The 26,270-nt window shown below is 60.0% G+C and overlaps 1 protein-coding gene across 6 annotated transcripts in view; it reads right to left on the bottom strand.

Moving 5' to 3' along the window:
* The window catches only part of ATP2B4 (ATPase plasma membrane Ca2+ transporting 4), a 44,124-nt gene extending 20,463 nt beyond the window's left edge, over positions 1-23,661 (bottom strand). For 5 of the 6 annotated variants that reach the window (XM_062605498.1, XM_062605493.1, XM_062605495.1 and 2 more), the window contains exons 1-6: positions 23,512-23,661; positions 5,829-6,259; positions 2,539-2,736; positions 1,531-1,788; positions 661-786; positions 443-568 (exon numbers count right to left, since the gene is read on the bottom strand). In XM_062605498.1, the coding sequence (XP_062461482.1) occupies positions 443-568; positions 661-786; positions 1,531-1,788; positions 2,539-2,736; positions 5,829-6,024 (904 nt within the window). In that variant the 5' untranslated portion in view covers positions 6,025-6,259; positions 23,512-23,661. Of the gene's footprint in view, positions 1-442; positions 569-660; positions 787-1,530; positions 1,789-2,538; positions 2,737-5,828; positions 6,260-19,483; positions 19,671-23,511 lie in introns of those variants that run through there. The other variant, XM_062605494.1, reaches the window with a different exon arrangement.
* Positions 23,662-26,270: the final 2,609 nt, after the last annotated feature.

Below are 26,270 nucleotides of genomic sequence, written 5' to 3'. Positions count from 1 at the left end.
GCCTCCATCACCAGGGAGCGCCGGGATGCCAGCAGAGATCGTCCCAAGGCTCTGGATGGGTTTCTATCACCCTATGGACAGCCAGGACTCACCTTCCCACCAAGGCTGTGCAATGAGCGCCGTGGGGCATCGCTCTCGGCCACTTGTCCCTCTGAGCATTGACCTCCCCCCCCCACATCCCACAGCTCCAGGCTGCGGCTGCTGGAGAAGAGACAGTTGGAGCCGTGTCCAAAGGAGCCGAGGTCTGGGTGCTTGGAGGCTTTCCTCAGGGAGCAGGGAGGGATCCCCCTGCACCTCCAGAGCTCACTGTACCTGCCTGGGCCATGGGCACTAACACGCACCCCACAGAGCTGGGGGCAGCCTGACACACAGCAGTGGATGCTTCCCAGGAAAGGGAGAAAGGCAAAAGGAGGGAAAGGGCAGGTTCAATGGATCTCCTTACCTTTCTTCACCTTCTTCTCCTCATCTCCTTCTCCTGCCCCCAGAAGAGTGAAGATGATTCCTGTCTGGGAGTTGATACCCACAGCAGTCACCACCATCCTGCCAGAGCCCTCCATCACATGGGTACCTGGCACAGAAGGGAGGCCGCGGTGAGACTGGACACCAGCACCACATCCCATCTCCTCCCCAACCCAGCACAAACCCCTCGCAGCTCCTCACCTGAGAGCAGCATGGGGTCTTTTTCCAGGGATTTCTTGACTTGGTCTGACTCCCCCGTCAGGGAGCTCTCATCTATTTTCAGGTCATTGCCCTGGATCAGGATCCCGTCTGCTGGCAAGAGATCACCTAGGACAGGAGCAGAGAGGGGGTCAGCACAGCTCACCCTGCCCACCCCAGTGCGGGAAGGATGCTCTGTGTATCAGCAAAAGGACTCAGAATTCAATCTCAGACCAAATCTAGGGAGGGGAGACGCAGCAGATGGGTATTCTAAGACAGATGGCTATTATAAGATGATATCCAGTAGGTCCAAAATCTTCCCTGATGTAGGAAAGCATTTGTTGGGAGGACTTCTGCTCAATCAGTGCTTCTCCCGTCTGGTTTGACTGAGTCAACAGCCCAAAGCCTCCTGATACATACAAACTGCTACACATTACACCAGCCAAGGAAGGCAAAAGGGAAAAGCTCTGTGTGAAAACGAAGACTGTGTTGGACCAATCTCCTTTCTGCCAGGAGCTGCGTGGGATGAGCGTTCCCCCTGGTAAGCAAGGAGCAGGACCTAGTTTAGCCCAAGGGCTACATCTCCTTCCTAAGGAATGGTTCACCAACAAGGACAGGAATCCTTTCTGCGTCCAACAGGTCACTAAAGCAACCCAACGTTGTGTGCAGAGCCTGGCTGAGCTCCAGCAAGGCGAGCAGAGCTCCAGCACCTCCCCAGGAGCATCTCCCATTGCTCCTGGCCATGCGATGCTGCAGAATAGAACCACTGGAGGAGGCAACGCTTCCCCTCAAGGCAAAAAGGGCTGGCAAAGCAGAGAGGAGGAAGCCCCAGGCTCCAAAGCAGAGGGGCAGCCCCTATGCATCCCCACTCACCGTACTTGATCTGCGCGATGTCTCCCACCACGATCTCTGCCACCGGGATCTGGATCACCTGCCCCTTGCGAATGACCGTGAACTTCTGCTCCTGCTCGATGCGGCTCTGGAGGCCCCGGAACTGCTTCTCCTTGCTCCAGTCATTGAAAGCCGTCACCAGCACCACGATGATCACCGAGAACAGGATCGCTGCCCCCTCGATCCAGCCGGCCTGCGACTCGCCCTCGTCCTCCACGCCGCCCGCAGACTGGCCACACACTGCAGGCGGAGGAGAAACCCTGTTTGTACCGGCTCCCCACTGAGTGACACACGAATAGAGACAATCACTCCTCCCTGAGCTGCTCCAAGGGCTTCCCCTGCTCCCAGCAGAGGGGTTTTACCTCCCTGGAGGCATCTGATTCCTTTCAGTGTTCTCCTTTCTACTGCTCATTTTTGGCAGAGGTTGGGCTGAAAGAGCCAGGACAACCAGCTTCTATTCCCAGTTGGAGCACCCAGGCCTCCCTCTGCTCCCTGACCCTTGGGTGAGTCACCATCTTCCTGCACCTCTGGATCCTTGCTCCTGCTCACCTCCTCCAGCACCGGGAAGGAGAAACTTATCCAACACCATTGCCCAACCACCACATGTGGGGTGTCGTAGTTGGAGCTACCAGGGGAGAGCCAGCATGGTCCCTCTATGTCCAAAGCAAAAGGGAAGCCCCATGGACTTGAGAAGCCACTGGACCAGATGGGCTCTTGCTCTTTGAGCATCTTCTGAGAGAGCAGCAAGGAATAGCTCTGAGCTGTGCCATGGTGCTGGCTATGCCCAGACACATCCATCAATGCAGGTGCCTGGATGGCAAGGATCCCAAGGATGAGCAGAAGTAGCTCCCAGCTCCATCTGCACTACAGTGACCCACATGATGGCCTGCCAGAGACAGCATCCATCCCAAAGCCCTGCTCCTGCACGGCAGCTGAAGCAGGTCCCCCCCACCAGTCCCACCACCACCACCACCACCACAGGGGACTCACGTTCATTGTCACCACCCGGCGGGTGGTAGAAGGACAGCCCCAAGGAGACTATGGCTGCGATTTCCAAGATGATGAGCGTGACGTCCTGGAGCGCTTCCCACACTAACTGCAGGAACGTCTTGGCCTTTTTGGGAGGAATGAAGTTCTGCCCGAAGACCTGCCGCCTTTTCTCCAGGTCAGTTGGGTTCCCAGACAAGCCTGGAGAGAGGAGAGGAGGGATGGAGATGGGAACAAAACCCCAATGCGAGGAGCAGCTCCCTGCCTGCACAGGGGCACGGGGAGCAGGCAGAGGGGATGCAAGAGCTTGGCTCCTGTCCCTCCATGGGGCAGGGAGCACGCAGGGACCGCGATGGGGCAGGATGAGCCGCCTCTCGCCGGTGCTGCAGCCGCACCGAGAGCCCGAGTGCCGGTTAACGCCAGTTGGCACTGCCCGGCTTGTTTACAGGCGGCATCAAATTAGCCGTAAATCTGGCACCGCGAGCGGTGCTCCAAGCCGCCGGAGCCACCTGATCCCTCTTCTCCTGCCAGCTCCGAGCAGCCACCGCTCCGGAGGCCGGCTCGGCGCAGCGGGAGAGTCTCCGAGCTCAGCCCAGCCCTTTGGACATGGGAAAGGGGGGGGAAGCGGGCAAAAAGGGGGCAAAAAGGGGGCAAAAAGGGGGCAAAAAGGGGGCAAAAAGGGGGCAAAAGCAGCCTTCACTCTTTTCCTGCCAGCTCCAAGGAGCAGCCACTCTGACGACCAACCTGGTGCAATGGGAAAGTCTCTGAGCTCAGCTGAGTGCTATGAGCATGGCGCAAAAGGGGGGCAAGAGGGGGGCAAAAGGGGGGCACAGGAGCTTTCCCATCCCAGGGCATGGGCCAGCAATCGGAGACAGTTTGTTCTGGTCATCCCCTGCATTTAAAAGCCATTAAAAAGCCAATGGGGTCCCAGGTGAGAACAGCCCCCTCCCCATGCCCAGCACCACCTTAACCAAGCCCTGCACCAAGCCCCCCCAGCTGTCTCCACCTTAAGATGGCCCATGGGGCTGCTGCCAGCTCCCGAGATGCACCGGGCAGGCGGCAGCAACACAGGCCCTGGATGCATCCCTGTGCCTGGAGCAGCCTGGCAGCGATGCCCTCCTGGCAGGACCAATTCCTCCTGCTTGGGACAGCTCTGCCATCCCATCCAGAAGGAAGCATCAGGATGAATCCCTTTCCCCTTCCATGCACCCCACTTTCTGCTGAGACTACACCCCGGCTGCAGGGAGGGGATGAGCTGGAGCAGCGCCCGGTCCCCACCCAGCCGTGACGAGGCAGAAGGATCCTGGGATCTCCCAGCCCCGATTCCCACCCATCCCAAGGTCTGCAGCCGGATGGATGGATGGAAAATGTGGCTAACTGCTGCGGGTTGACTCAGCGCCAGGGCTGGGGAGGCACCGCGTGCGCTGGGCACACACGTGCTCCCGCACGAGGATGCGGGATGCTGCCACAGGGCATGGAAGGTTGCACACGTGGCTCCTTCCAAAGCCTATGTCCCATCCATAGGCATGACCCCAGAGCTCCCACACCCTCCTGGGGCAGGTTGGGAGGTGCTGGGGGTTTCCAATTCACCTATTGCAAAGAGCAGATGCCATGGGCACCATGGCTCCAGGTTGCCAGCAAATCCCTCCCAACCGGGGCCACTGCAGGGGCTGGGGGGACCCGGTTAGTGGGGATGTGGATGGGAAGCTTTGGATGGAGGCCACAAGGGACAGCAGGAGAACACCCCCCTGCATCAGAGACCCTGCAGGCTGGGAAAGCTGCTTTTGGGTGGCAAAACCTTCACCCTTCACATCATGAACACTGGCACAGGGTGCTCAGAGAAGCTGTGGCTGCCCCATCCCTGGCAGTGTTCAAGGCCAGGTTGGACACAAGGGCTTGGAGCAAGCTGCTCTAGTGGAAGGGGTCCCTGCCCGTGGGACTGGATAAGCTTTAAGGTCCCTTCCAACCCAAACCATTTCGTGGTTCTCTGATTCTATGACTTCCCAGGGGGAATTCACACACAGATCCCACCCTGCACATGCCAAGATGTGGCTGGTGTTCCCTCGTTCCATGTCATCCTCTGAACCCCAGCTGGGGCATCCCACCTGCACACACACCCCAAGCTCTCCAGAGCCGGTGGATCCCACTCCCTACCTCCCCAGGGATGCATCGAGGCAGGGACATGCTCCAGCCTGCAGCTTTCAACCTTGCTGGGCTTTCCCTGGGTGTCTCACCCTAGAGACACAGCTGGAGCCGAACACCTCACTCCGATGGGATCAGGTGGAGGTGACTCAGGCCTCAAAATCCCTTCCTAAAAACCCCAGCTTATAGGAAATCCCCTTTCTTCGCTCTCAGTGCTCAACAGGACGGCGTTTGGGACACACAGCAAAGCTCCAGAGGCAGGGATGCGCTGGGGGCACCAGGCACAGCGACACCCATCATTGCCTGGAAGCAGCGCCCGGATCCAGGAGCAGCCCTGCCACAGGGCCACGGCCGAGCCTTTTGGGTCCTCTCCCTTCCCTCCCCTCTCCTCCCAGTCCCAAGGATCCTGCTCCCACTTTGGCAAAGCCAAGCACATTGTTTTGTGACCTGGACTTGGTATTTCCACCGGGACTCCCCCCCTTCTCTAATGACATCCCGATATTGTCTCTCCTTCCCGGTCCCGCTCACAGCTGGGAAACACGCTAATCCCCAGCTTACAGCACTAAGAATAACACCGAGTTCCCAGCGCCGAGGCACAGCCACAGCCCCCAGCCCACACAGCGCCCTGGGGCCGCATCCTGTTCCCAAGCCCAGGTAAGCAGGGGTTCTCTCCTCCTCTTTTAATGCCAAGGAAGGGGTGCAAAGACACCCACAGCCACCCAGTGCCTGCCCTGGCTCACTGGTAAGGGATGATGAGCTCCACACAGCCCTTTCTACCTTCACACTCTCCTTCACCCCCACCACACACAGCCCTCCATTAGTACTAATTATATAGGGGAACGGCTGGGAACTGACCTGAGGGGCAGCAGCAGAGAGGAGCTCCCACACATCCCTCTTATGCCCCATCAGCTCCTCGCCCCTGCCTGCATCCCACCTCCCAGGGGATGCAGGGCTCCAGGCTATGCCTCAAGGGATCCCTAGGGAAGATGCTTCACTTCTTTTGCCTCCTTCTCTGCCTTAAGTGATCATTCCATTTGGATGCAGGGAGCCACCTCCCACAAGGCTTGGGATGGGACCACGCTGTCGGAGCCACCAGCTGCATCCCACAGGCATCCAAGCAAGTGGTCCCCCCGCACAGGGCAGCCGCTTACCTTCAACCGGCGACGTCTTCAACCTCTTGCAGACGTTCTGCACGCTGCCATAGGAGTCATTGAGCCGGGCGACCGCCTCGGCGCTCCTCAGCTCCATGAGGTTCCTGAGCTCCACCATGGAGCAACCAAAGTCCCCCTCATGGTTGCCTTCAGCAACCGAGTTCCCGGGGTGGTGGTCGGCCACGTTGTTCGTCATCTTGCGGCTGGCGGCTCCTGCAGCACCTTCCTTCGAGGCTCTGGTGAGGGGATGCTCGGGACGGCCCCTTCCCTGGGGGCTGCCCGGGTGAAGAGGGTGCCTCTATCCAAGCCCAACTTCTCCGGATAAAGGTGTAAACAGGATGTGCATGTTACCGCGGAGGCGACCTTAGCAACGACCAGCGTGCATCTCCTGCAGAAGGAGGAGGGCTCCCTGGATACCACAGCAACTGGAGCTGCAAAAACAAGGGATGGGAAACAAAAATATCAGCGTCGGAAGGCCTCCTCATAAACACACGGGATGCAGCGGTACCCAAGGATGGGCACCCACCAGGAGGAACGTGGTTTAGAGGCACCTTTACGCTCATCCAGCCCCGGGGGTCACCATAGAACCTGGCTGAGCAGGAGTTGGGCTGGGAGGGAGCAGGGATAGGCTCGGCATGGGCTGTGTGGGGTGTTTGAGTGCAGGGAAAACCATCGGCAGCACGGGGGCCGGGCAGGAAGAGCTCCCAGGTGGTTCTTCACTCAAGCCCGGCCACCCGGCACACAGAAACGCTCCCATTCACCGGGGGTTAAAAATACACCTCGGCAGTGGAAAACAGCTGCTTCCTGCATGGGCTGCTGGCCCGGGAGCACCGGATCACCGCAGTGCTGGCAGGTAGGAGAGAGCATCCCGAGAGACGGCAGCGACAGGATGGGGCTCGCAGCACCCAGACCTTCCATCAGTGGAATCATTCAGCAGGAAGCAGGGAAGCTGCTAAAACCTGCTGGGTTAATGGTGGGACTCAATGGCTTTGTGGGTCTTCTCCAACCTAAAGGGCTTTATGATGGGAATGTTAGGATGTGGAGCTGTTGGAGTGAGTCCAAAGGAGGCCATGGAGATGCTGCGAGGGCTGGAGCAGCTCTGCTCTGGAGCCAGGCTCAGAGAGCTGGGCTGGGGCAGCCTGGACAAGAGAAGGCTCCTGAAGGGGAGACCTGAGAGCAGCTCCAGTGCCTAAAGGGGCTGCAGGAAACCTGGAGAGGGGCTTGGGACAAGGGATGTAGGGACAGGCCAAGGGGAATGGCTTTAACCTGCCAGAGGGGAGACTGAGCTGAGCTCTTAGGCAGAAGCTCTTCCCTGTGAGGGTGCTGAGGCGCTGGCACAGGGTGCCCAGAGAAGCTGTGGCTGCCCCATCCCTGGCAGTGCTCAAGGCCAGGTTGGACCCAGGGGCTTGGAGCAAGCTGCTCCAGTGGAAAGTGTCCACTGAATGGGGGAGCTGCTTTGGTCAGAAGGGGAAAGAAAAGGCTTTCCCTGATGCAAGCTCGGATGGCAGCAGCGATGCTCCCAGGCACCTCTGCAGCACTACAGAGGCAAAGAGCCTGCAAGGGAGGCTCTTTATGGAGAGAAAATGAAACCTTTCCTAGAGTGATATAAATGAATAACAAATGGGGAACGGTCACTGAGGCAGCATCAGAGGCAACAGAGCAAGCAGAGATGGGAAGGAGGAGGGAAAACATCCATCACTGCTTCCCAGGAGCACAGGGGATGCACCAGCCATCCCAGACTCACCAGACAGGCACCAGACCATCAGGGGACCATCCCGACAGCACCCTGCAACAAATGCCCCCAATTCCAGCCCTGCTCACACCAGCTTTGCAACCCCCTCCCTGCACACCCTGGTCCCTGGGAGCTCCAACCCCACCAGCAACACCCAGGGCGGCTCTTGGTGTTATCAGGAGGCAACAGGCACCAACGGAACCTCAGGGACATCACTGCAGGAGGGTCCTGTCTACTGACTGCAGGCAGCAGAGGGATGGGGAGCACAGGGACATCCTCCCCTCAATGCATTGCAGCTCCTGGGGCACCCAAACACGCACCCTCGGGCAGAGCATCGCTGCTGCCCCATAAAGCAGAGCTCACCAGCATCCCCGACCATACCCAGCCCGGTCACCCCATGGCTCCTCACAGAGCTGAGCTCATCTGTGTTTCAGAGGCATGAAGCTGCTGGCAGCGGGGGGCAGGAGGGCACAGGTCCAATTAAACAGACTCCTGCTGATTAAGAGTAAAAAGCTTCATTCCCCCCACCTCAACACACTCATTTTCCCCTCTCTTTCATAGCAACCAAGAACTTCTGATGAGAGCTTAGAGGCTAAGACAGTTAATTAACACTGTACAGCCTAGTCCATAATTACCCCTGGAGGAGCTCAGGGGCACCCATCATCACCAGCCCATGCCCAGCACCTCCAGCCCCAGGGGCTTGCTCTAATGACAGGAGGGACCGTGGTGGAGGAAAGCTCCTGTTGTCCGCTCCGAGCATCCTCCTCCAGCCCCGTTTGGGGTCAGAGCATCAACCTGCTCCTGCCCCACAGGACAGGCTGGAAGCATCCATCCCAGGCAATCAGGGCGCTGCACTCAGCCTTCCCTAACAGCCAACGCTCCAACGAGCTCCTAATGACTCCAGCAGCATCCAGCAACCTGTCCCCAACTCCAATAACTCATTCCCAGAGCCCCCCAGGCACTGGAGAGGCAGAAGGGTCCCCCCCTGAGGGTCCCTTAGGAACCAGGGCAAGAAAGCAGAGCCCAGAGGGGAGCACCCAAGAGAAGCCTGACTGTCCTGTGTGGGAATGGCTGCATGGGACCCCCAGGTGATGCATTATCACCCCCCAAAGAGCATCCCTGAGCAGGACAAGGGTGGCTGCAGACCGGGAGCAGTTTGGAGGCGGCAGCGTGAAGGACAGGGATGCTCCTGATCCATGGGCCTGGGGGCAGGAGCAGGAAGGCTCCGGGAAGGAGCAGCCAATGTGGTGCTGCAGGCAAACCTGCCCGGAATAACAAACAGCCACATTAGACCTTGTCCTGGCTGGGAACGTGGCCACGGGCTGGCACCGGAGCAGCCCTCGGAGCGGGACACAAGGAGGAAGCAGGAAGGAGAGGAAAGCGGGATGCTCGGAGGGACAAGGGGTGTCTAAGCCACGCCACGTGCGACACCTTCAGCCACGCCAGGCTGCGTGGTACAGCCCACGGCGGGTGGCACAGCCCATGGCACCAGCGCCCAGCACACACCAGGCTGTAGATGCTGCCTGAGCACTGGGGCCAGTAGGAAAGGGCATGAATCCTCCTGGCTCAGCACACTCAGACCCATGGTGAACACCGTCCTGCCCACCCCAGCACAGCAGCAGCAATGGAGCAAGCCCTGAGCAAGCTCTGCTGGGTTCTACACCCATGGAGGAGAGGGAAATCCACACCTCAGCTCCTCCTGCATCTCGCTCCAGCCTGGACATCTCCCGCTACCCAGGGCGGAAAGCACCGTGCTGAGGAAGAGCAACACCAGCCACCACATCCCCTGCCCGGAGCCACAAATCCCACCCGCTCGCCAGGCAGGATCAGGCCCATGGAGCAACCCTCAGGCCATGTGGAGGACAGTTTATCCCATTCCCCAAGCATGTGCCTGGCTGCAGCAGTACAAGAGGCCACCCCATTCACTATCCTTCACTCCCAGCCCCTCAGCAGCACCCACCAGGGCTCGTCTCCTCTCCCACTTCAGGGATGGGGCATTGGAAACGCTGGGCTGCTGTAGGTTGCCATGGTAAACTCGATGTAAAGCTGTCAGGGATGCAGCTTATGTTGCCAAGCAAAGAGGGGAAAAAAAAAACCACCCAAACCCCCCAAATTCCCCATTCCTGGCCTGGGTTTAAGATTTTTCCCTTTGGAAATGGAAAGCTCCAGCTGAGAGGCTGTGCTTCCACCAGTGCTCGCTCACATCCAAGGAGGAGGCGCAGGACCACGGATGCCAGAGCAGGTCGTGGTGTGGGGGCCTGAACCTTCCACACTGACACCGTGGAGCGGGGCCATGCCCCAAGCAGGGGAGGGTGGAAGAGGCAAAGCCAGGCTGGAACACCCCCAAACAGAGCGCTCGGAGTATCCTGCACCAGCAGCACGAGGGAGCTGGGTCTGAGCCCCTTCTCCCTGTAACACAAGCATCCTCCTTCTGTGCTCCTTCCTGCAGGCCCTGGGTACCAAGACCAGACATGGCCCAGCCCCGGGCAGGCACCTGCATCACCCACAGGACCTTACCTCCTCCTCCCATTGCAGCATCCGCTTCCTCCACCCCAGCAGTGGCCTGGGGCTGCCCCAGGGGCATTTCTCTTCCCAATGGGGCCACCCCAGCACCCACCAGTGAGGGACCCCCCCCCCCCAGTGACACCAACCACAGGATGCTCCATGGGTGCGGGAGAACCTTGGGATGGGGGAGACGCCAGTGACAGCAGCACCCTAGGATCCCAGACTGGTTTGGGCTGGAAGGGACCTCAAAGCTCCTCCAGCTCCAACCCCTGCCACGGGCAGGGACACCTTCCACTGGAGCAGCTTGCTCCAAGCCCCTGTGTCCAACCTGGCCTTGAGCACTGCCAGGGATGGGGCAGCCACAGCTTCTCTGGGCATCTCCCTTCCGTTCTGAGCAATCCTTGCAGCAAAGGGGAAGAATCTCTCAGCCTTCACCTTACAAGACTGGGGGGGGGACACGACGACTAAACACTCCCTGGAGGTGATAAAGGAGCTGGAAACAGCCCGGAAGCGCTGGTGGCGAGCCAGGGTTAACCAAGTCGCAGAGCACAGCACAGGGCTGATGCTGCACCCGCAAACACCAACCCCAGTGCAAACGTGCTGCAGGGCCAGGAGCAGCTGGAGGCTGCTCCCACTCTAACCCCCTGGGAAAGGCAGCATCACCGCCTCCTGCATCCACATGGGGGATGAACCCACCATCCCCTCAGGCACAACTTGAAGTCCCAATCCCCAGCTGAGTCCTACGCACCCTCAGTGAGTGGGGACACACGGAACCCACCCGGTTCCTGCAGGCAATGGGTGATGCCATCACACACAGCTGGCCCCGATGGCACCGTCAGCACAGCCCACAGAGATGGAGCAGTCCTCCTACACCTTGTGCCGAGGAACACGCTTCCTGCAGGTGGGAGCGAACCCCAGGGTCCTGTGACACAAAGAGACACGGGCAAGGGGACGAATCAGCCCTCGTGTCCCCAGCAACCCATCACCTCGCTGGGATGGGCTTGGTTGTCACCAAGCGTGAACACCAGCACTAGGGTGACAGGGTAAGAGAGCTGGGGGGGTTCAGCCTGGAGAAGAGAAGGCTCTGGGGAGACCTTAGAGCAGAACCTGCTCTAGTGGAAGGTGCCCCTGCCCATGGCAGGGATTGGAACTGGAGGAGCTTTAAGGTCCCTTCAACCCAAACCATTCCATGATTCTAGGGATGAGGAAGAAACCAGAGCATCACCCTGCCCAAGCAGCGCTACACCATCCTCCTCCTCTGTTAGCAGGGTCTGGGGACCAAAAGGCAGCTCTGAGCCACACACTGGGGACCAAGGCTTTGTGGAAAGCACCAGTGAAAGGCAAGCAAAGGCGACCTTCTCCGAGAGAGCATCTCTCCTTGCAGGCCACTCCACCGGGAACACGAGCAGCTGCCATCAGCCCCCACTAATTACAGCTCCATTTTCCCTGGTGTTTAACGAAGGCAGGAAAACAGTTGGGGCAGCAATTAGCTGTTGGGAGAGGCAGGGAAGGGGCTGGAGGCAGGAGAACACAGGGCAAGCTGCGGGGGCACAGAGCATGCAGCGATCCGTGACGTGGTCCCCCAAAACCCGCTGCATCCCCGTGCATCTTTTAGCATCCACATGGAAAAGGTACCAGCTGCCAGAGCCTTGGTGGGTGCTGGGGGCTCAGGAATCTGCCCTCAGCCCCGGGGCTTCCCTGAGCCAGAGGGTGCAGCAGCCGAGGAATTCCAGGGAGGTGGAAAAAGAAAGGGAACGGAGGGAGTCTCCAGGCGAGCTGTCAAGGGGAATGTTTCCATCTAAGGCCTTGGTATTTCTCTCGAGGGCGCCTGCACTAAATCAAGCCCGCTCCTCTCATTATCCTTTTGTGCTTTACAAGGTAGCACAAGCGGTGGAGGAATGCAGCAGCACACGGAGAGCAAACCCCAACCAGCACATACCTGCTGCCCTCCATCCCTTGGGGAGGCAAAGCATCCCCAGTGCGCAGCACCAGGGGCTGCGATGGACCCTGGCACCAGGCTTCATTCATCCCTTCTCCCTCTCACAGCATCAAGAAACAGGTTCCTCACACCCCAGCCGGGAGCACCGGGGGGGTACCAGGCAATGAGGCATCACATTGGGCAACTCTTTCACTCTTTCCTTGCCCTTCAATGTGTTTTGCAATGCCCCACTGCGGAGGTGTGCAGGGCAAGGAGCTCCCACCGGCTTCCCCCATGGAACACATCAGCCCCACCATAGACACAGCCCTGTGCTTGTTCTTGTGCTGGGTTTACAGCCTAGAGCAAGACCAAAGGAACAGAGGGAACGGGTTGGGATTTAGGCGACTTCAAGACTGCAGAGCGTGGACTTGATGATAGGATAGATAGGGATGATGATAGATAAGGCAGCAAACCAGGCCTGGGACTCCGCCTCCCAAACTCCTCTTGCAGCACCACTGACCTAATGGATGTTGAGCAACCGTCACATCCCAGCCCCACGCTCTGACCAGCCGGGATCCTCCCAGTTCATGGCACACCCGGATGCTCGCTGGTCTCAGCACCCTGCTGCAGGAGGGAGATGACGCCGATGATCCCATGGGATGGGCAGTTGGGATCCCACCCCTCTGCAGATGCTCCATCCCCACGCAGCTTCTCCTGGGGCTCCCACCATCGGATGTGGCAGCCCAGCACTGGATGCAGATGCTCTCCAATGGGCCTCATCTCCCCACACATCCCTGCTCCTTACACACATGGGGCAGCACCAGCGCTCTGCCAGCCCTGGCAATCCCAACTCCATCCTGTTCCGCTTGAAACCCGGTGAAAACCAGCAGGCAAGAACCGACCCAGAGAGCACCAGGAGCCTCCCCAGCAAACAGCACCCAGGCAGGACGCATGGGTACAGGGGTATTTATAGCAGTATTACACAGGGACAGGGGATTCCTACCCTGAAGATCCCCGGGGGCTTAAAATAGACCCAGTCACTTCCTCCCAGCAGCAGCTTGGAGAAGCATCAGCTTCTGGAAACCAGAGGAGAGGCTGAGCCCTTGGGTCTCCGGGCCCCCCAAGACACCTGGGGGAGCACAGCACCAACCTCAATGGCAGCACTGCAATGAGCTGCTCCTGCCGAGCGTGGTAGAGAGGAAAAACCCCAATGCAGAACCCAAACCAGCAGCAATAATGATGAAATATCCTCTTGTTCCAACAGGGAAACTGAGGCAGGGGGAGCAGAGCTTGTTTGACACCACATGGACCATCAGTGCCTTAGCACAGCGGTGAGCAGGGGTCCCCCAAAGCTGGGATGCTCTACAGGGGAACCCCATCGAGTTCAACCACCCCAAAGCAGGCAGCACAGGGTTGACCCAATGCTCAGATCCCAACCATGAGGACACGGCAACGGGCTGGGGACGGCAGCATCCCTCCAGCCACCCTCACCACACAAGGAAGGGGGACGGGATGGGTGCCCCCGGATCCAGCACCCACAGCTCCCAACCGACCCAGCTCCAAGGGCTCCCGCGCAGTCCTGCTCTGGATCACATCCCGGATGGATGGTGTGCTGGGCACTGGATAACTTCCCCCATGATCCCGGCTAGGAGGTATCCGTGGCGCTGGCCCACAAATCCATGCTTTCCCATTCAGAAGTCCAAGCAGAGAGGGGAATTCCAGGTGAAGGGGGTGAGCCAGTGACCAAGGGGGGGGTTATGGGCACCCTCCCTGCTCCAAAGGGTTAAGGAATAGAGCCGGGAAAAGCGTGTCTGCGATAGGAAAAACACACGAGCTCCCAGGGAGAGCGCGCCGGCTGCTCCCGTTTCCCTTCCCGACATGCCCCGCTCCTGGGAAAGTGTAGGCTGTTTTCCATATATAACTGCAAACTGTTCCATGCAGTAAGAAGTCTAATTAAAGGGAGGGAGGGAGAGCGGGAGAGACGCAGAAGGACCGAAAGGCAATATTTATCCGAGGGAAGAAAGCCTGCATCCCGGGCACCAAATTAAACCCTTGCAGAGCAAAGGTGGTATCATCGGGAGAGCAAATCTGGGCAGAGCACAAGAGGGAAATCACAGCCTGGAAAACTCCGTACCAATAAATGCGAGGGAAGAGCCAGATGGGCCAGGAGAGCACGGGGAGGGGCAGGGGAAGGAGCTCATCCCAGGCAGTTGCTGGGATAAGGCAGAGCGGTGCAGGAGGGCACGTGCACCCATCCCACATCACCACACGAGTCCTGCGGCTGGAGAACTGGTTACTGATGTCAAGAGCAGGGACCTGGTTGGGAAATGGGTACCAAAGTGAAGCTGCATCCACAGGGTGTGAAATGCCAAGGAGGAGAACGGGAGCCAGCAGGCAAAGGGACACCCATCCCACTCAGACACTCCAGCCCTGGCTCTGGGCTGCATCCCACCGCATGGATGCTTTGGGGGTACCCAGGACGGGATGTGCCCGGGTGGATGGGGAACACACGCACCGGATCCGCTTGTCAAAGCCTCTTTGTTAGAGCTGCGCTTCCCAGAAGTGCCAGCCACAGCCCCAAGGTAATCCAGAGCCAGCCAACACGTTCCAGCCCTCTGCCTACACAAGGTGTCACTGCATTTTAACACCGCTCCCCTGTTTAATTAAGTGCCAATACATTTAAAGGTCGCCCGATGGAAGCTGAGCCCTTGCCAAGAGGTGTTTGCTGCAGCGCTCCGTGCCGACAGCACCAGCATCCTCATGGATGCTGCACGTCCGCTCCCAATGACTGGGGACGATGCCCACTGCACCCCAAAACAGGACCCAATCCAACACTACGGATGCAGCCATGGAGCCCTGATGTGCTGGGCACCGCCATTCCCAGCCCTGTCCCACCTCCATGCAGGCACACACCCTTGCGCCGCAGGCGCCCAGCACCATCCTGACCTGCCACCCTGCTTATGCAGCGTCTCCAACCCCACGCACTCCCTCCCGGCTTCAGGCAACGCCCCAGAGGCTCCCAACTGTGCCAGGAACCCCAGGAAACTGGGAGATCCCTTTCCTCAAGTGCCAGCGCTGGCGAGGTTCCCACCTCCCGCATCCCTCCGAGCGGGACGGTGCCTTGTGCCCCCTCCAGCGCATCCTTTGTGCCCACAGATCCCACCTCACCCTGCAGGGAGAGGGCAGCCTGGAGGTTGTGCCCCCCTAAAACATCCCTCCTGGGGTTGAACCTGCGATGATTCCCAAGCTTGGATTGAGCTCTGCTTCAATCAGACTCCCTTGCTTAAGAGCTGGGACAAGATACAAGGACAAGGACACCCCAATTGCACGGTGGGGCTCAGAGCCCAGCAATGCCCCCGCTAGCACAGGAGCCAGGCCCGCAGCTTCCAAGCAATAGGAACAAAGCAGCCCTACATGGCACAACCCAGGGTCACCCGAGGTGAGAGCCGGCCACCGGCCGCTCCGCACTGCGCTGGATGCGGAGCTGTGGGCAGCTTTCCCCGGCACTTGGAGGGGTGGGTATCCAAGCCCCAGCGCTAATCTGGGGATAAATGGCAGCTTTAGCAGCGATAGGGCAGAGATTACCGCTGCGATCCGGGTGTTAGGGGCGCTGCGCTGGCAGCCGGCAGCGCACGGAGGGATGGAGCAGGGCGATCGGCAGGGAACACAGCGAGCGGCTCACACCACAGCCAGCACACGGCTGGTGCCAGGGTACAGGAGGCAGCCGCGCCGCCTGCAGCGAGCCTGCATCCCCTTGTGGCATCCATCATCATCCTCTGACCCCAGGCAGGGTCAGAGCGAGTGCTTTCAGCCTCTGCATTACAAGAGCAATGGAACGCAGCGACCAAGCGTCACTGCCGAGGAAGCCTGCTCGGATCAGGGTCCCCCAGCACCATCCGGGGTCCCCCAGCACCACCTACACCACACCCTGGGGAGGACCCTCCGTTCCCCGCTCTTCTGGGTCCCTTCTCAGCAACGCTCTGCCCAAAGCCATCACCTCAATGAGCTGGAGCCAGCCTGTGCAGGCAGCTGCGTGTGTGGGGGGGGAAGTGGGAGGAGGAAGGGAGGATCCCTCATTGTCCTTTCCAAAGGGAAAAGGGACAGTCCCGTGAATAGCAGTGCCCGGCAGGGCAGGAAACACCTCCAGCCTTCTCGCTGCAGGCTGCATCTGCCCATGGAGAGCAGAGGACACCTGCACACAGCACAGGTGTCCCGTCCCGACCCCCCCCCCCCCCGGTGCTGCAGCAGCATAAACTGCAGCATCCTGCAAGGATTTGATGCATTTCACGTTCAACTGCAGGAGCGAGAGGATCCCCCAGCTGCTGCCCTGCAGAGAAACACCCAGATGCTAAGAGGAAGGGAAGGAGGAAGAGGAAGGGCCATTCCCAGGTAAAGTAGGGGTGGGATGCCCAAGCTGCTGCCCAGCCAGGCGAAACCAGGCGCATGAAAGATGAGCACAGCCACAGACAGGAGGCACAGACAGGGAGAGATGGAAAGAGTGGGAAAAACAATGCCAAGAAGGGAAGCAATGAATGGGAAGAGATGAAAGGCAGTGGGGTCAGGAGTTAGGACAACAGGCTTGAAGGGCGGATATGGAGCCGGAGCACGCTGCGGAAGGATTCTGGCTCACCCATGGCTGCACTGAGGGGAGCCAGCCCTCGAGCATCCACTGGGTACCCAGAGAGCCACTCTCAAAACAGGCACCTACAGAGCAACATCAGCTCCCTGACCCATGGCTCCAGCAGGCAAAGCAGCCACCTCCCGCCATCCCATCGGCTGCATTTGGCACCCAGCACACGCCAAAGGATTCAAACTGCCCCCGGGAAGAGCAGCCCATGGATTTAATACTCCATGGAGCAGCCATGCGGGAGGCACCCAGGGATGCAGCGTGCCCCAGGGATGCTGAAGCAGGTAGCGGGTTGAGGGTATGCAGCTGGTTTTGCCCCCATGGGGAGATGAACGGGTCTTGGCTGCTTGCTTCCTCCTTCCCCCCCTGAGGAAAAGGCTTGGGAAACACCCCCAGGTACTCCCTGAAGCTCTCCAAGAGGAATCACCGCCTGGACACACTGAGCTGTTCTGGTCCTTCCCTTCGTGTGTTTCGGACAGTCCCTTTGGGGTCAGGCTCCGGAGCAATTTGTCACTTGGGAAATAACACCACTTGAGGCCTCCTCCCTCAAATAAACCTCAAAAGACATCATTCAGACAAGCTTCATTTGGACAACTAAAAATAGGCAGCACCAGTCACACCGGAAAATGCAGGCTGGGCAGCTTCACACTGCCACAGCTCTATGGGACACTGCCTATAGGAAGGGTCCCCCCAGCTCCAGATGTGTCCCTGGGTGATGAGAGCAGCCCTGGCCCTACAAGGAACGAGTGATCACCGAAAGACCCTTCACGGCTGCTCGGGTGAAAGCTGTGGGTCCCTGCGCTTTCCCAAGCAGGATGCGGTGACTCAGAGCCACGTCTGCACCAGGACACCCCGGAATGATCCAGCCACGCTCCCAGCTTCTCCGCAGCCAAGCCAAGCTTCTGGTCCCAGCTCCCTGCAGCTGATTCACCCTGCGCTTCCTTTCCTTCCCCCAGCATCCCCAGGCACTCGCAGCCCGGCCTCGCTGCCAGCTCTGCCTGCACACGGGATAAGCCCCCGGCACTGAGTAATGCGGAGAGGTGGGATGGTGCTGGAGCTCCCCCCCCACCCTGCATGCCAGCAGCGGCGCTGGCACAAGGGATCCAACCCTCACAAGGCACAATTCAAGCGTGGCTACAGCCCCACAGCAAATCCCACCGGCAACTTGGGCTCTGCCACTGCCAGCCTGGTGGTGCCGGCTGCCGGCACCAGCCACAGACCCAGCCTGCCCTTGATCCATAGAATGGGTTGGGTTGGAAGGGACCTCAAAGCTCATCCAGTTCCAACCCCTGCCACGGGCAGGGACCCCTTCCACTAGAGCAGCTTGCTCCAAGTCCTGTCCAACCCGGCCTTGAACACTGCCAGGGATGGGGCAGCCACAGCTTCTCTGGGCACCCTGTGCCAGCGCCTCAGCACCCTCCCAGGGAAGAGCTTGTGCCTCAGAGCTCATCTCAGTCTCCCCTCGGGCAGGTTAAAGCCATTCCCCTTGGCCTGTCCCTACATCCCTTGTCCCAAGCCCCTCTCCAGCTTTCCTGCAGCCCCTTTAGGCACTGGAGCTGCTCTAAGCTCTCCTCTGATGTCTCTCTGCAAACCCCTTCCTCCCTCCAACCAACCTCTCCCTTCCCCACAGGCAGCACTAATATTTAACCAGGCTCCCACTGGAGCACAAGCTCCCTCCCAGGCTGGGTCACCCCAGGGCTGCCTCCATCCCAGAGGCCGCACCGGATCCCTGCTCTCAGCTCCGCCACGTGCCCACGGGGCTGCCCCTCCAGAGCGGGCTGGGAATGCCGGGGGGGAGCGGGCTGGGAATGCTCGGCACCACGCGCTGCCGGCTGGCAGCTGCAGCGGGATGTCACGGCAGGGCTCGCATGCAGCCGGCGCCGCGGCTGCTCTGCCCAGGTGCCACGCTCATGGGAGCATCACAGAGCGAAGCAGGCACCCGAGTGTCACAGATGGAGCCCTCCTCTCCCATAAGGCAGCGATGAGCTTGGGGGGGTGTTAACCCTGCAGAAAGTGGGTGAGGTGGGAAGATGCTAGAGGACCGAGCCATCTTCTCCCTCATCCTCATGCCCCTCAGCTGCCTGCAGCAGCAACAGCCTCTGAGCTGCAAGTGACAAAGCAGCTTTCGCACAGCATCGCGCAGCCAAGTGCTCCAGCAACCCCGCGGTTGCTTTCAAATAGCTGGTGATAAGGTGAGAAGAGATGAAGAAGAGCTGGAGCACTGCGATGCCGTGTCACCGAACCCCGGGGAGGGTTGAAGCACAGAGAGATGGAGCGCCAGCATCTCCATGAGTGAGACAAGCCGAGGGCACCCCATGGGGCTGGTCAGGGCTATCGGCACCCTGTGGGCCTGGGGAAGGAACAGTAAAGCTCTATCTGCTGCAGCAGGGTCCTGAATTAGCATCTTGAGAGACCATGCTGAAAAGCAGACACCTTCTGTCCGAAACACGAGCCCGGACCTGAAAATCCCATCACTGGATCCGATGCTCAAAGAGCAAAGGGCACGGCCAGCCCCAGGCAGGCCCTGACACCACGGGGCAGGGCTGGTCCCCTGCACACACACACACCCCACCACCCCCCCCGCCCAGGGCAGAGGCAGCTCCATGAGGGCCAAAAGCTTATTTTTAGCCTGGGGAAGGCAGGATCCCGGGAGCCGCGATCCCGGCTCTTGCCCTTGGCGCAGGGCGCGCTGCTCCTGCCACTGCTGCAGCGAGCGCCTCGGGCCTCAGCGCCTGTCCCCCAGGCTGGCATCGCCATCCGGCCCGATCCCTGCTCTGCCCCAGGAGGAGGATGCCGGGATCAGCCCCGGAGCCTGAAGGATCCGGATTATTTACAGCTCCGGAGCGGACCGCGGCGAGTTGGGCAGCGCTGACCTTTCCGTGCCGGAGACAAAGAGGGAGATGCCAAGAGCCTTGGAGGAGTCACCGGATCCGTGTCGGGGGGCTCTCCAGTGCCAGCCGCGACGGAGCAGGAGGCCGGAGCCACGCAGGGGGCTCTGGAGCTGGCGGGGGCCACGGGAAGCTCAAGCGCGCTGGGATCCCAGCATGGGAAAAGGAGGGATCGGATTCCTCCCTCCCCGTCCCCACCGGACAAACTCTTCCGGGTAGGGACTCCTACGCGCCGCGCTCTGCCCAGGCACAGCAGCAGCAGGAAAACACGGGAATACGGCATAAAACAGGCGGAAAAGGGGCGATGGAGCCCGGCCCCTGCAGCCGCAGCAGCGCCCGGCTCCTCTGGCTGCCGGCGCCGCGGCTCAGCCCAGCTGCCGACTCATCCCTGCCATGGAAGCAGAGAAGGAAAAGTTTCCCCGTCAGCAGAAAACAGGGACAAGTGGCCAAGGCTTGGCTCCCGCCGCCCTGCTGAGGAGTCCCCGGGCCGGGGGGTGCACGCAGTGGGGAGCAGCGCGTCCCCATGGACCCTCGCCAACGCAAAGAGCCAGCCCTTGGCACTGCCCAGCGGGGTGATCCTCCCCATGCCCGTTCCCTTGCTCCGAAGCGAGTTAGTGACAGGATTTAGGGAGAGGACCACAAGCAGGGCCAGTGTCAGCGATGTGCAGTGTCCCCTCGGTCCATACAGTGTTTAGGACGATGCCACGATGTAGAAGCACCAACATCCCAGAAGCACCCAGCATCCAGGTTGGATGGGGCTTGGAGCAACCTGCTCTAGTGGAAGGTGTCCCTACCCGTGGCAGGGGGGGATGGAACTGGATGAGCTTTAAGATCCCTTCATCCCAAACCATTCCATGATGCTACAATCCCACCTCACCACGGTCCCCACATCCCTCACCCTCCTGCCCAGGCAGTGCAGGCAGAGGGATGCTCCCAGCCAGGACTCCTGCATCCCCTGGAGCACGTCGCTGTGCATCAGCTTCCCACCTTTAAACCCAAGACCCCTCCCAGAAGCTCACAAATCCAGGAGGACACGGAACTCATGGGTTACTCACAGAGAGCTCTCCCGGGATCTAAGTTGCTTAATTACTGCTTTAAAAGAGTCACCATCCAGGGGGGTGACACACCAGCGCTCCGCACGTCTCAGGCATTTGCTTTCTTCCTTTCTCTACCCAGGGTGAGCTTCCCTGCGATTCTTCCCCCCCCCCTTTCCTCTTTCTAATGAACAAATAGAGGCACAGGCTTTATAAGTCCATGGAAACTCTATTATCCCCCTGCATTAAAGCCAAAAGCAAGTAATTAAAACATCAAAGTCAGATGTTTCATTAGCTCGGCCTCGCAAAGCACTGGCAGGAGGTGGCAGGAACGTGGCTCCTGTGGCCAGCTGCATCCAGGGACCCCAAGTCCGGACCCGCAGTCCCAGTGTCACTGGGAAACGCAGTGGGAAGCTCTGGGCTGTCACCTGCCTGTCCCTCTCCTCCATCCCATCACTGCTCAGTGCTGGAGGCCTCTGCATGCCCTGGTTTTGAGAGGAGGAAGGCACCAACCACCCTCTCCCTATCCCCCAGGAGCATCTCCACCACCAGCAACGCAGGACAGGTCCTTGTTCCCCCACCCCAGGCACAGCATGAAGGCAAGAGTGATGGGTTCATATTCCCAGCTCACTTGCAGATCTATTTCCTCCTCTGCACATCAGATCTCCACATGTACAGAATCATGATGGAGAGGACATCTCTGCCTCCATCCATCCTCATCAAGTAAGCTCCAGGCAGCCCACACGCATCACACAGCATCCTTCACCCTGCCTGGATCCGCTCCCAGCTGCCCCCAGCGCAACACAGGAGCTGGGGAACACCAAGGAGGTGGTACCCATTTATGCTGCAGCAGCCATCTCCCCCATCCAAGGACCTGCATCCCATTGCCACGGTCACTCTGAGCTGCTCCACTAGCCTGGTCCATGCCACAGAGCAAAGAGGCATCGGCAGCAAGTCCCCACTGCAGAGCTGCTGCTCAGCACCAAGCTCCTTCCAGTGCTGCTGCAACAGGCACACGCGACCACTGCGGGCAAGCCCTGCTCGTGGCCTAATAGCGAGGGGAAAACAACAGGAAAAGGTGGAAAACAATCCCAAAGAGCCCAATAGAGGAGGAGGAAGCAGGCAGGGAAACCGCAGCCCCTGCAAGGTGCAGGCAGGGAAGGAAGGAGCAGGCTCATCTCCCTGCACAGGCAGCAGGGGAAGGCCTTGGGGAAGACGAGGGAACTCCAGGCACAGCTCCACCCCGGTGTGCTGCAGAACAGTGGAGAGGAGAACGGGGCCCTCCCTGCCCAAGGACCGGGGTGGCTCCAGCACTGCACATCCCAAGCTCCTTGCACACAAGGCTCCGTGATGCTCCAGCCACACCGGCAGCAAGAGATCCCGACCGAGCACAGAGCGCGCAGCGAGAGCCGGATCCACAGCAGGGAATTCCCTCCGTCACCGGCTCAGCCGACAACACCCAACGACAACCTTCACCCCTTCAAGCCTGTACCTGCAGCGCTCGCCCCACCTCGCCTGCAGCAACAGAGCCCAGGCTCTGCAGAGGACCCTGCACATCACCCGCGGCGCTGCCACTAGCGAGGGTGCGACAAGGATGGAGCCCGCACCCCGAGGGGCCGGGCTCCGAGGTACAGGGCAAGGACAAGGAACGGGGAAGCTCTGCCTCAACGCCCTGGGTGCTTCCCAGCTCCATTTGCAGCTCAGCACCAACACCACCATCCCGGGCATCCCTTGGGCCGCGCCGGTGCGGCACCCGCCTTGGCACGGGGCACAGGATCCACATCTCCGAGGGAACCGCTCCCAACGGGCTTTAGGGAATTAAAGGGGTCGGGAGGCCTCCAAGACCACCACCAAGGCTCTCTCTACCCAGCCCCTTCCCTACTTGGGGGCACCTCCAGCCCCCTTGATCCCAAGGGCGGAATTTCCTTGGAGGGTGACCCAGGCGGACACACACATGGAGCAGGGAAGGGAAGCCCGTGCTGCTGCGAGGTGGGGCTGGCGGGGACGTCAGCTCCTCTTGCTCATGATTAAATAATGTGGGTGCGTTTGAGCGCTCAAGGAAGCGAAAGATTGAGGGCACAAACCCGCCTGCCCCATTAGCGGTTGGGGGGCACCCCCCTCTGCACCCCACCTCGGGCACAAACAGGCTGCGCTGGTTTGAGCTCTGCAATCCAAGCCCCCACCCAAGCCCAGGTCTCCAGAGATAAGAGCACAATAACCTATTGTCCCTCCTCCATTCCTTCCCCCTCGCCACATCTCCACTCCCCTCCGGCCAGGCAGGGAAGGGAACACCCAAACCATCACCCCTTTCACCACCCCAGGGTGCTCCTTGGACCCGGAGCGATGCTCGGAGGCTTGGGATGCAGGGAAAGGGTAAAGGGAGTGCGGAGGAGGCTCCTGCCTGCCGGCCATGTGGGCAGGGTTCGCTTTTAGCTCTTGATTTCCCTTTTCCTCCCCTTTTTCCCCCTCCCCTTTACTCCTCATGGTCCCTATCAGCCGGCTGGGTGCAAGCAAAGCGTGTGTGTGTGGGGGAAACCACAGGCAAACACAACGCAGCCCCCCCCCCCCCCCCAACCTCCTTCGTGACCCATGGATGCGGAAAGACCCCCCCACACCCCCTTCTGTTGCCGCAACCCCCCCCCCCCGCCTTTCCCTATGGGATTTATGGAGCCATCAACCCCACAGCACCGCATCCCCCCCACTCAATTCCATCCAGTACCACGCTGCCCCCCCCCGCCATCAAAGGGCAGGCAACAAGTTGAATGGAGCTTACACCACCCTATATGCTAAAAGAGGGGGGGGTCCGAAGGCGCGATTCCCATTGGGAAGGAACGGGATGGGGGGAAAGCAACGTGCCCATCGCCCCACCCGCGGCGGGGGCCCCCCGCCGCGGGTGGGGCGATGGGCACGTTACTTCCCCCCCCCCCCCCGCCTTAAAACACCCTAAAACCACCCGAAATCACCCCCAAAACCACTCACCTCGATCCCTGCAGCGCCCGATTGGCAACGGAGCCCCCTCGGCTGGCCATGGGAAGGAGGGGAAAGGAAAAGGGGGGGGGATATAAAGGGAACGGACCCGGAGCTAGCGGGAGAAAATGCTTGTCATGGCAACCCGTGCCGAGCCGAGCCGAGAAGGGCTCGCCCCAACCCGCCGGAGGAGGGGCTCTCTTAAGGTGGCGGCCCGCCCCGTCGGGCCGCTTTAAGGGGGGACGGAAGGGGATGGTGTAATCCGATGGGAGAGTGGGGATACCCCCCCCCCAACAATGTAGGGACCTCCGAGCAATGGGGGACCCCCCACCCCAGGCAGTACAGTGACCCCAATGGGCACCCCCAGGCAGCGTGCGGGTCGTCCCCCCCTCCACCGGGCAAGCATCATTAATGCACCCCCAAGCAGTACAGGGGTACCCCAAGAAGTGAGGGTATCCTCATGCACACAGCACTCCCCGCTCCGGGCAAGGAGTGGGGGGAAAGATCCCTATAGCACCGTGAGCAAAACTGGGGTTCTCATGGGTGCTGTGGGTTTGGGGTTCCCCATAGGCACTGTGGGTTTGGGGTTCCTCATATGGGCACTGAAGTTTGGGGTTCCCCATAGGCACTGTGGGTTCGGGGTTCCTCATATGGGCACTGGGGTTTGGGGTTCCCCATGGGCACTGGGGTTTGGGGTTCCCCTTGGGCACTGGGGTTTGGGGTTCCCCATAGGTACTGTGGGTTCAGGGTTCCTCATATGGGCACTGGGGTTTGGGGCTCCCCATAGGTACTGTGGGTTCAGGGTTCCTCATATGGGCACTGGGGTTTGGGGTTCCCCATGGGCACTGTGAGTTCGGGGTTCCTCATACAGGCACTGGGGTTTGGGGCTCCCCGTAGGCACTGTGAGTTCGGGGTTCCTCATATGGGCACTGGGGTTTGGGGCTCCCCATAGGCACTGTGAGTTCGGGGTTCCTCATATGGGCACTGGGGTTTGGGGCTCCCCATGGGCACTGCGGTGTGCCCATTGCGATGCGCTGAGCCCCGCAAACCGTGCGGCACAGCCCTAGGACACCCCTTTGGGTGACAACGTCCCCCAGCACCCCATGAGCTGCAGGGGGCTGAGCAGAGAGGATCCCAACCCTTTCCCTGCTCCAGCAGGAAGCGAGGAGGGGAGCACGTGCGAATCCCTGCAGCCGCAGCGCTGGGTGTAGGCAACCTTAAATCAGCGCTAATCCTGCCGGTATCCCCACGTTCGGGCACGCAACCCGGTTCAAGTTAAACCAGTGGAACATCTGTGCACGCACAAGCCCTCATTAGCGTTTGTAACGTTTTTTTCCCCCCCTCGAGGGCCTGCACCTCGATAATTCTGCATTCCTGAGCAGTCCCAAGGCAACAGCGGGGCATGGCGCTGAGCACAGAGCCCCACAAAGCACTTGGAGCCCTTTGCTTGGGGAGGACGGGGGGGGGGAAATTCCTCCCCAAGGGCTTGAGGAGCCGCAGCCCAAACCGTGTGCTGGTGGAATTCCTTCCATTCGGCTCATCGGGAGGGGATGCGGGGCCGCTCCGGTGAGCCCAGGGCAGGGCGGTTCGGGGGCACGGGAGGTTGTTTGGAGTCAAGTGAATGAGTGCGGCGGTGTTGGGTGTAATAAAGCATCTCCATCAGCAGCACAAAGCAGTGACCTATTCCTGTGCTTTGTAGCACGGGAGGGGGAAAGCTTTGCTACGGGGACAGGAGGACAGAGCTGGGCTAGAGAAGGCTCCTTAAGGGGAGACCTTAGAGCAGCTCCAATCCTAAAGGGGCCATAGGAACCCTAGAGCTTTGGACAAGGGCAGGGGACACTCATCACTTCTATCTCAAAAAGCAACCTGAGGCATCTTCCATTCCTTAGCTCCATGGATGGAAATTGGGCAGGAACACAACAGCTTTCAGCTGGTGCCCAGCTTGCCCTCCAGCAATAGAGAAGCAGATGGCCCTGACCACGACCCAGCTTGAAGAATAGATGGTGGTGCAGGCAGCAGACAGTGCTTCCAGTGGGCTGGGAGGCACAACGGCCACTAAGACATAAAGGCCTTTTAAAACAGGTTTTCTGAGCTTGGGAGGGATCTCTCACCATCTGGATTTGGACTCCTGAAAGGAAATCGGCTTTCCTGCCTCCGGGAGGCTGTCGTTAACAGGGCAATTGGTGCTGGGGCTGTGGCTGGGGGGGGAAAGGGAGGTTGTGCTCCCTGAAGTAGCCCAAAGGCGTTTGGAAACCCTCCTTCCCATGCAGTGGCAGCCTGCAGTTACCCAGCTCAGCAGCTCCTGCCTCGTGTGTTTCCATTACAGCGAGCACAACCATAAACACTGCGCTGAAAGCCCCTTCCATTCCACATCTAAGGACAAGCACATGGAGGAAGAGCCAGGAGCCTGCTCACACCCGTGCATCCCCACAACCCGCCAGGGAAAAGTTCCTTCGTGGGGTGTTTTGGGGTCATACGTGGAAGCTGCAGATCTAAACCCGTTCCGAAGGGCTCTTCCTGCCCCTGCTTCCCAGGGTTCCCTCCTGCTCCTTCCTGTTCAGTCTCAGGGCCGCCCGCTCTCCTGCTGCTGGGACACACAAGGCTTTGCTATCCCTGGAGAGGTGATGGAAGGTGAAGAAGAAGGAGAAGGCAGCAAGCCTTCTTCTGCCCCTCCTTATCCAGGATCATCCAGAGCTCCGGCTGCTGCAGCCACCAGGAAGCATATTGGCTCCCATGGCAGGCATGCAGGCAGGGGAGGGATGCAGAGGCTG

Source organism: Pezoporus occidentalis, unplaced genomic scaffold (assembly GCF_034315485.1).
Source record: "Pezoporus occidentalis ecotype Australia unplaced genomic scaffold, CSIRO_AGI_Poc_V1 ctg92, whole genome shotgun sequence".
In the NCBI taxonomy this organism is placed as follows: Eukaryota; Metazoa; Chordata; class Aves; order Psittaciformes; family Psittacidae; genus Pezoporus; species Pezoporus occidentalis.
Note: the sequence above shows the minus strand (reverse complement) of the source record. Positions and strands in the feature narration are given on the sequence as shown.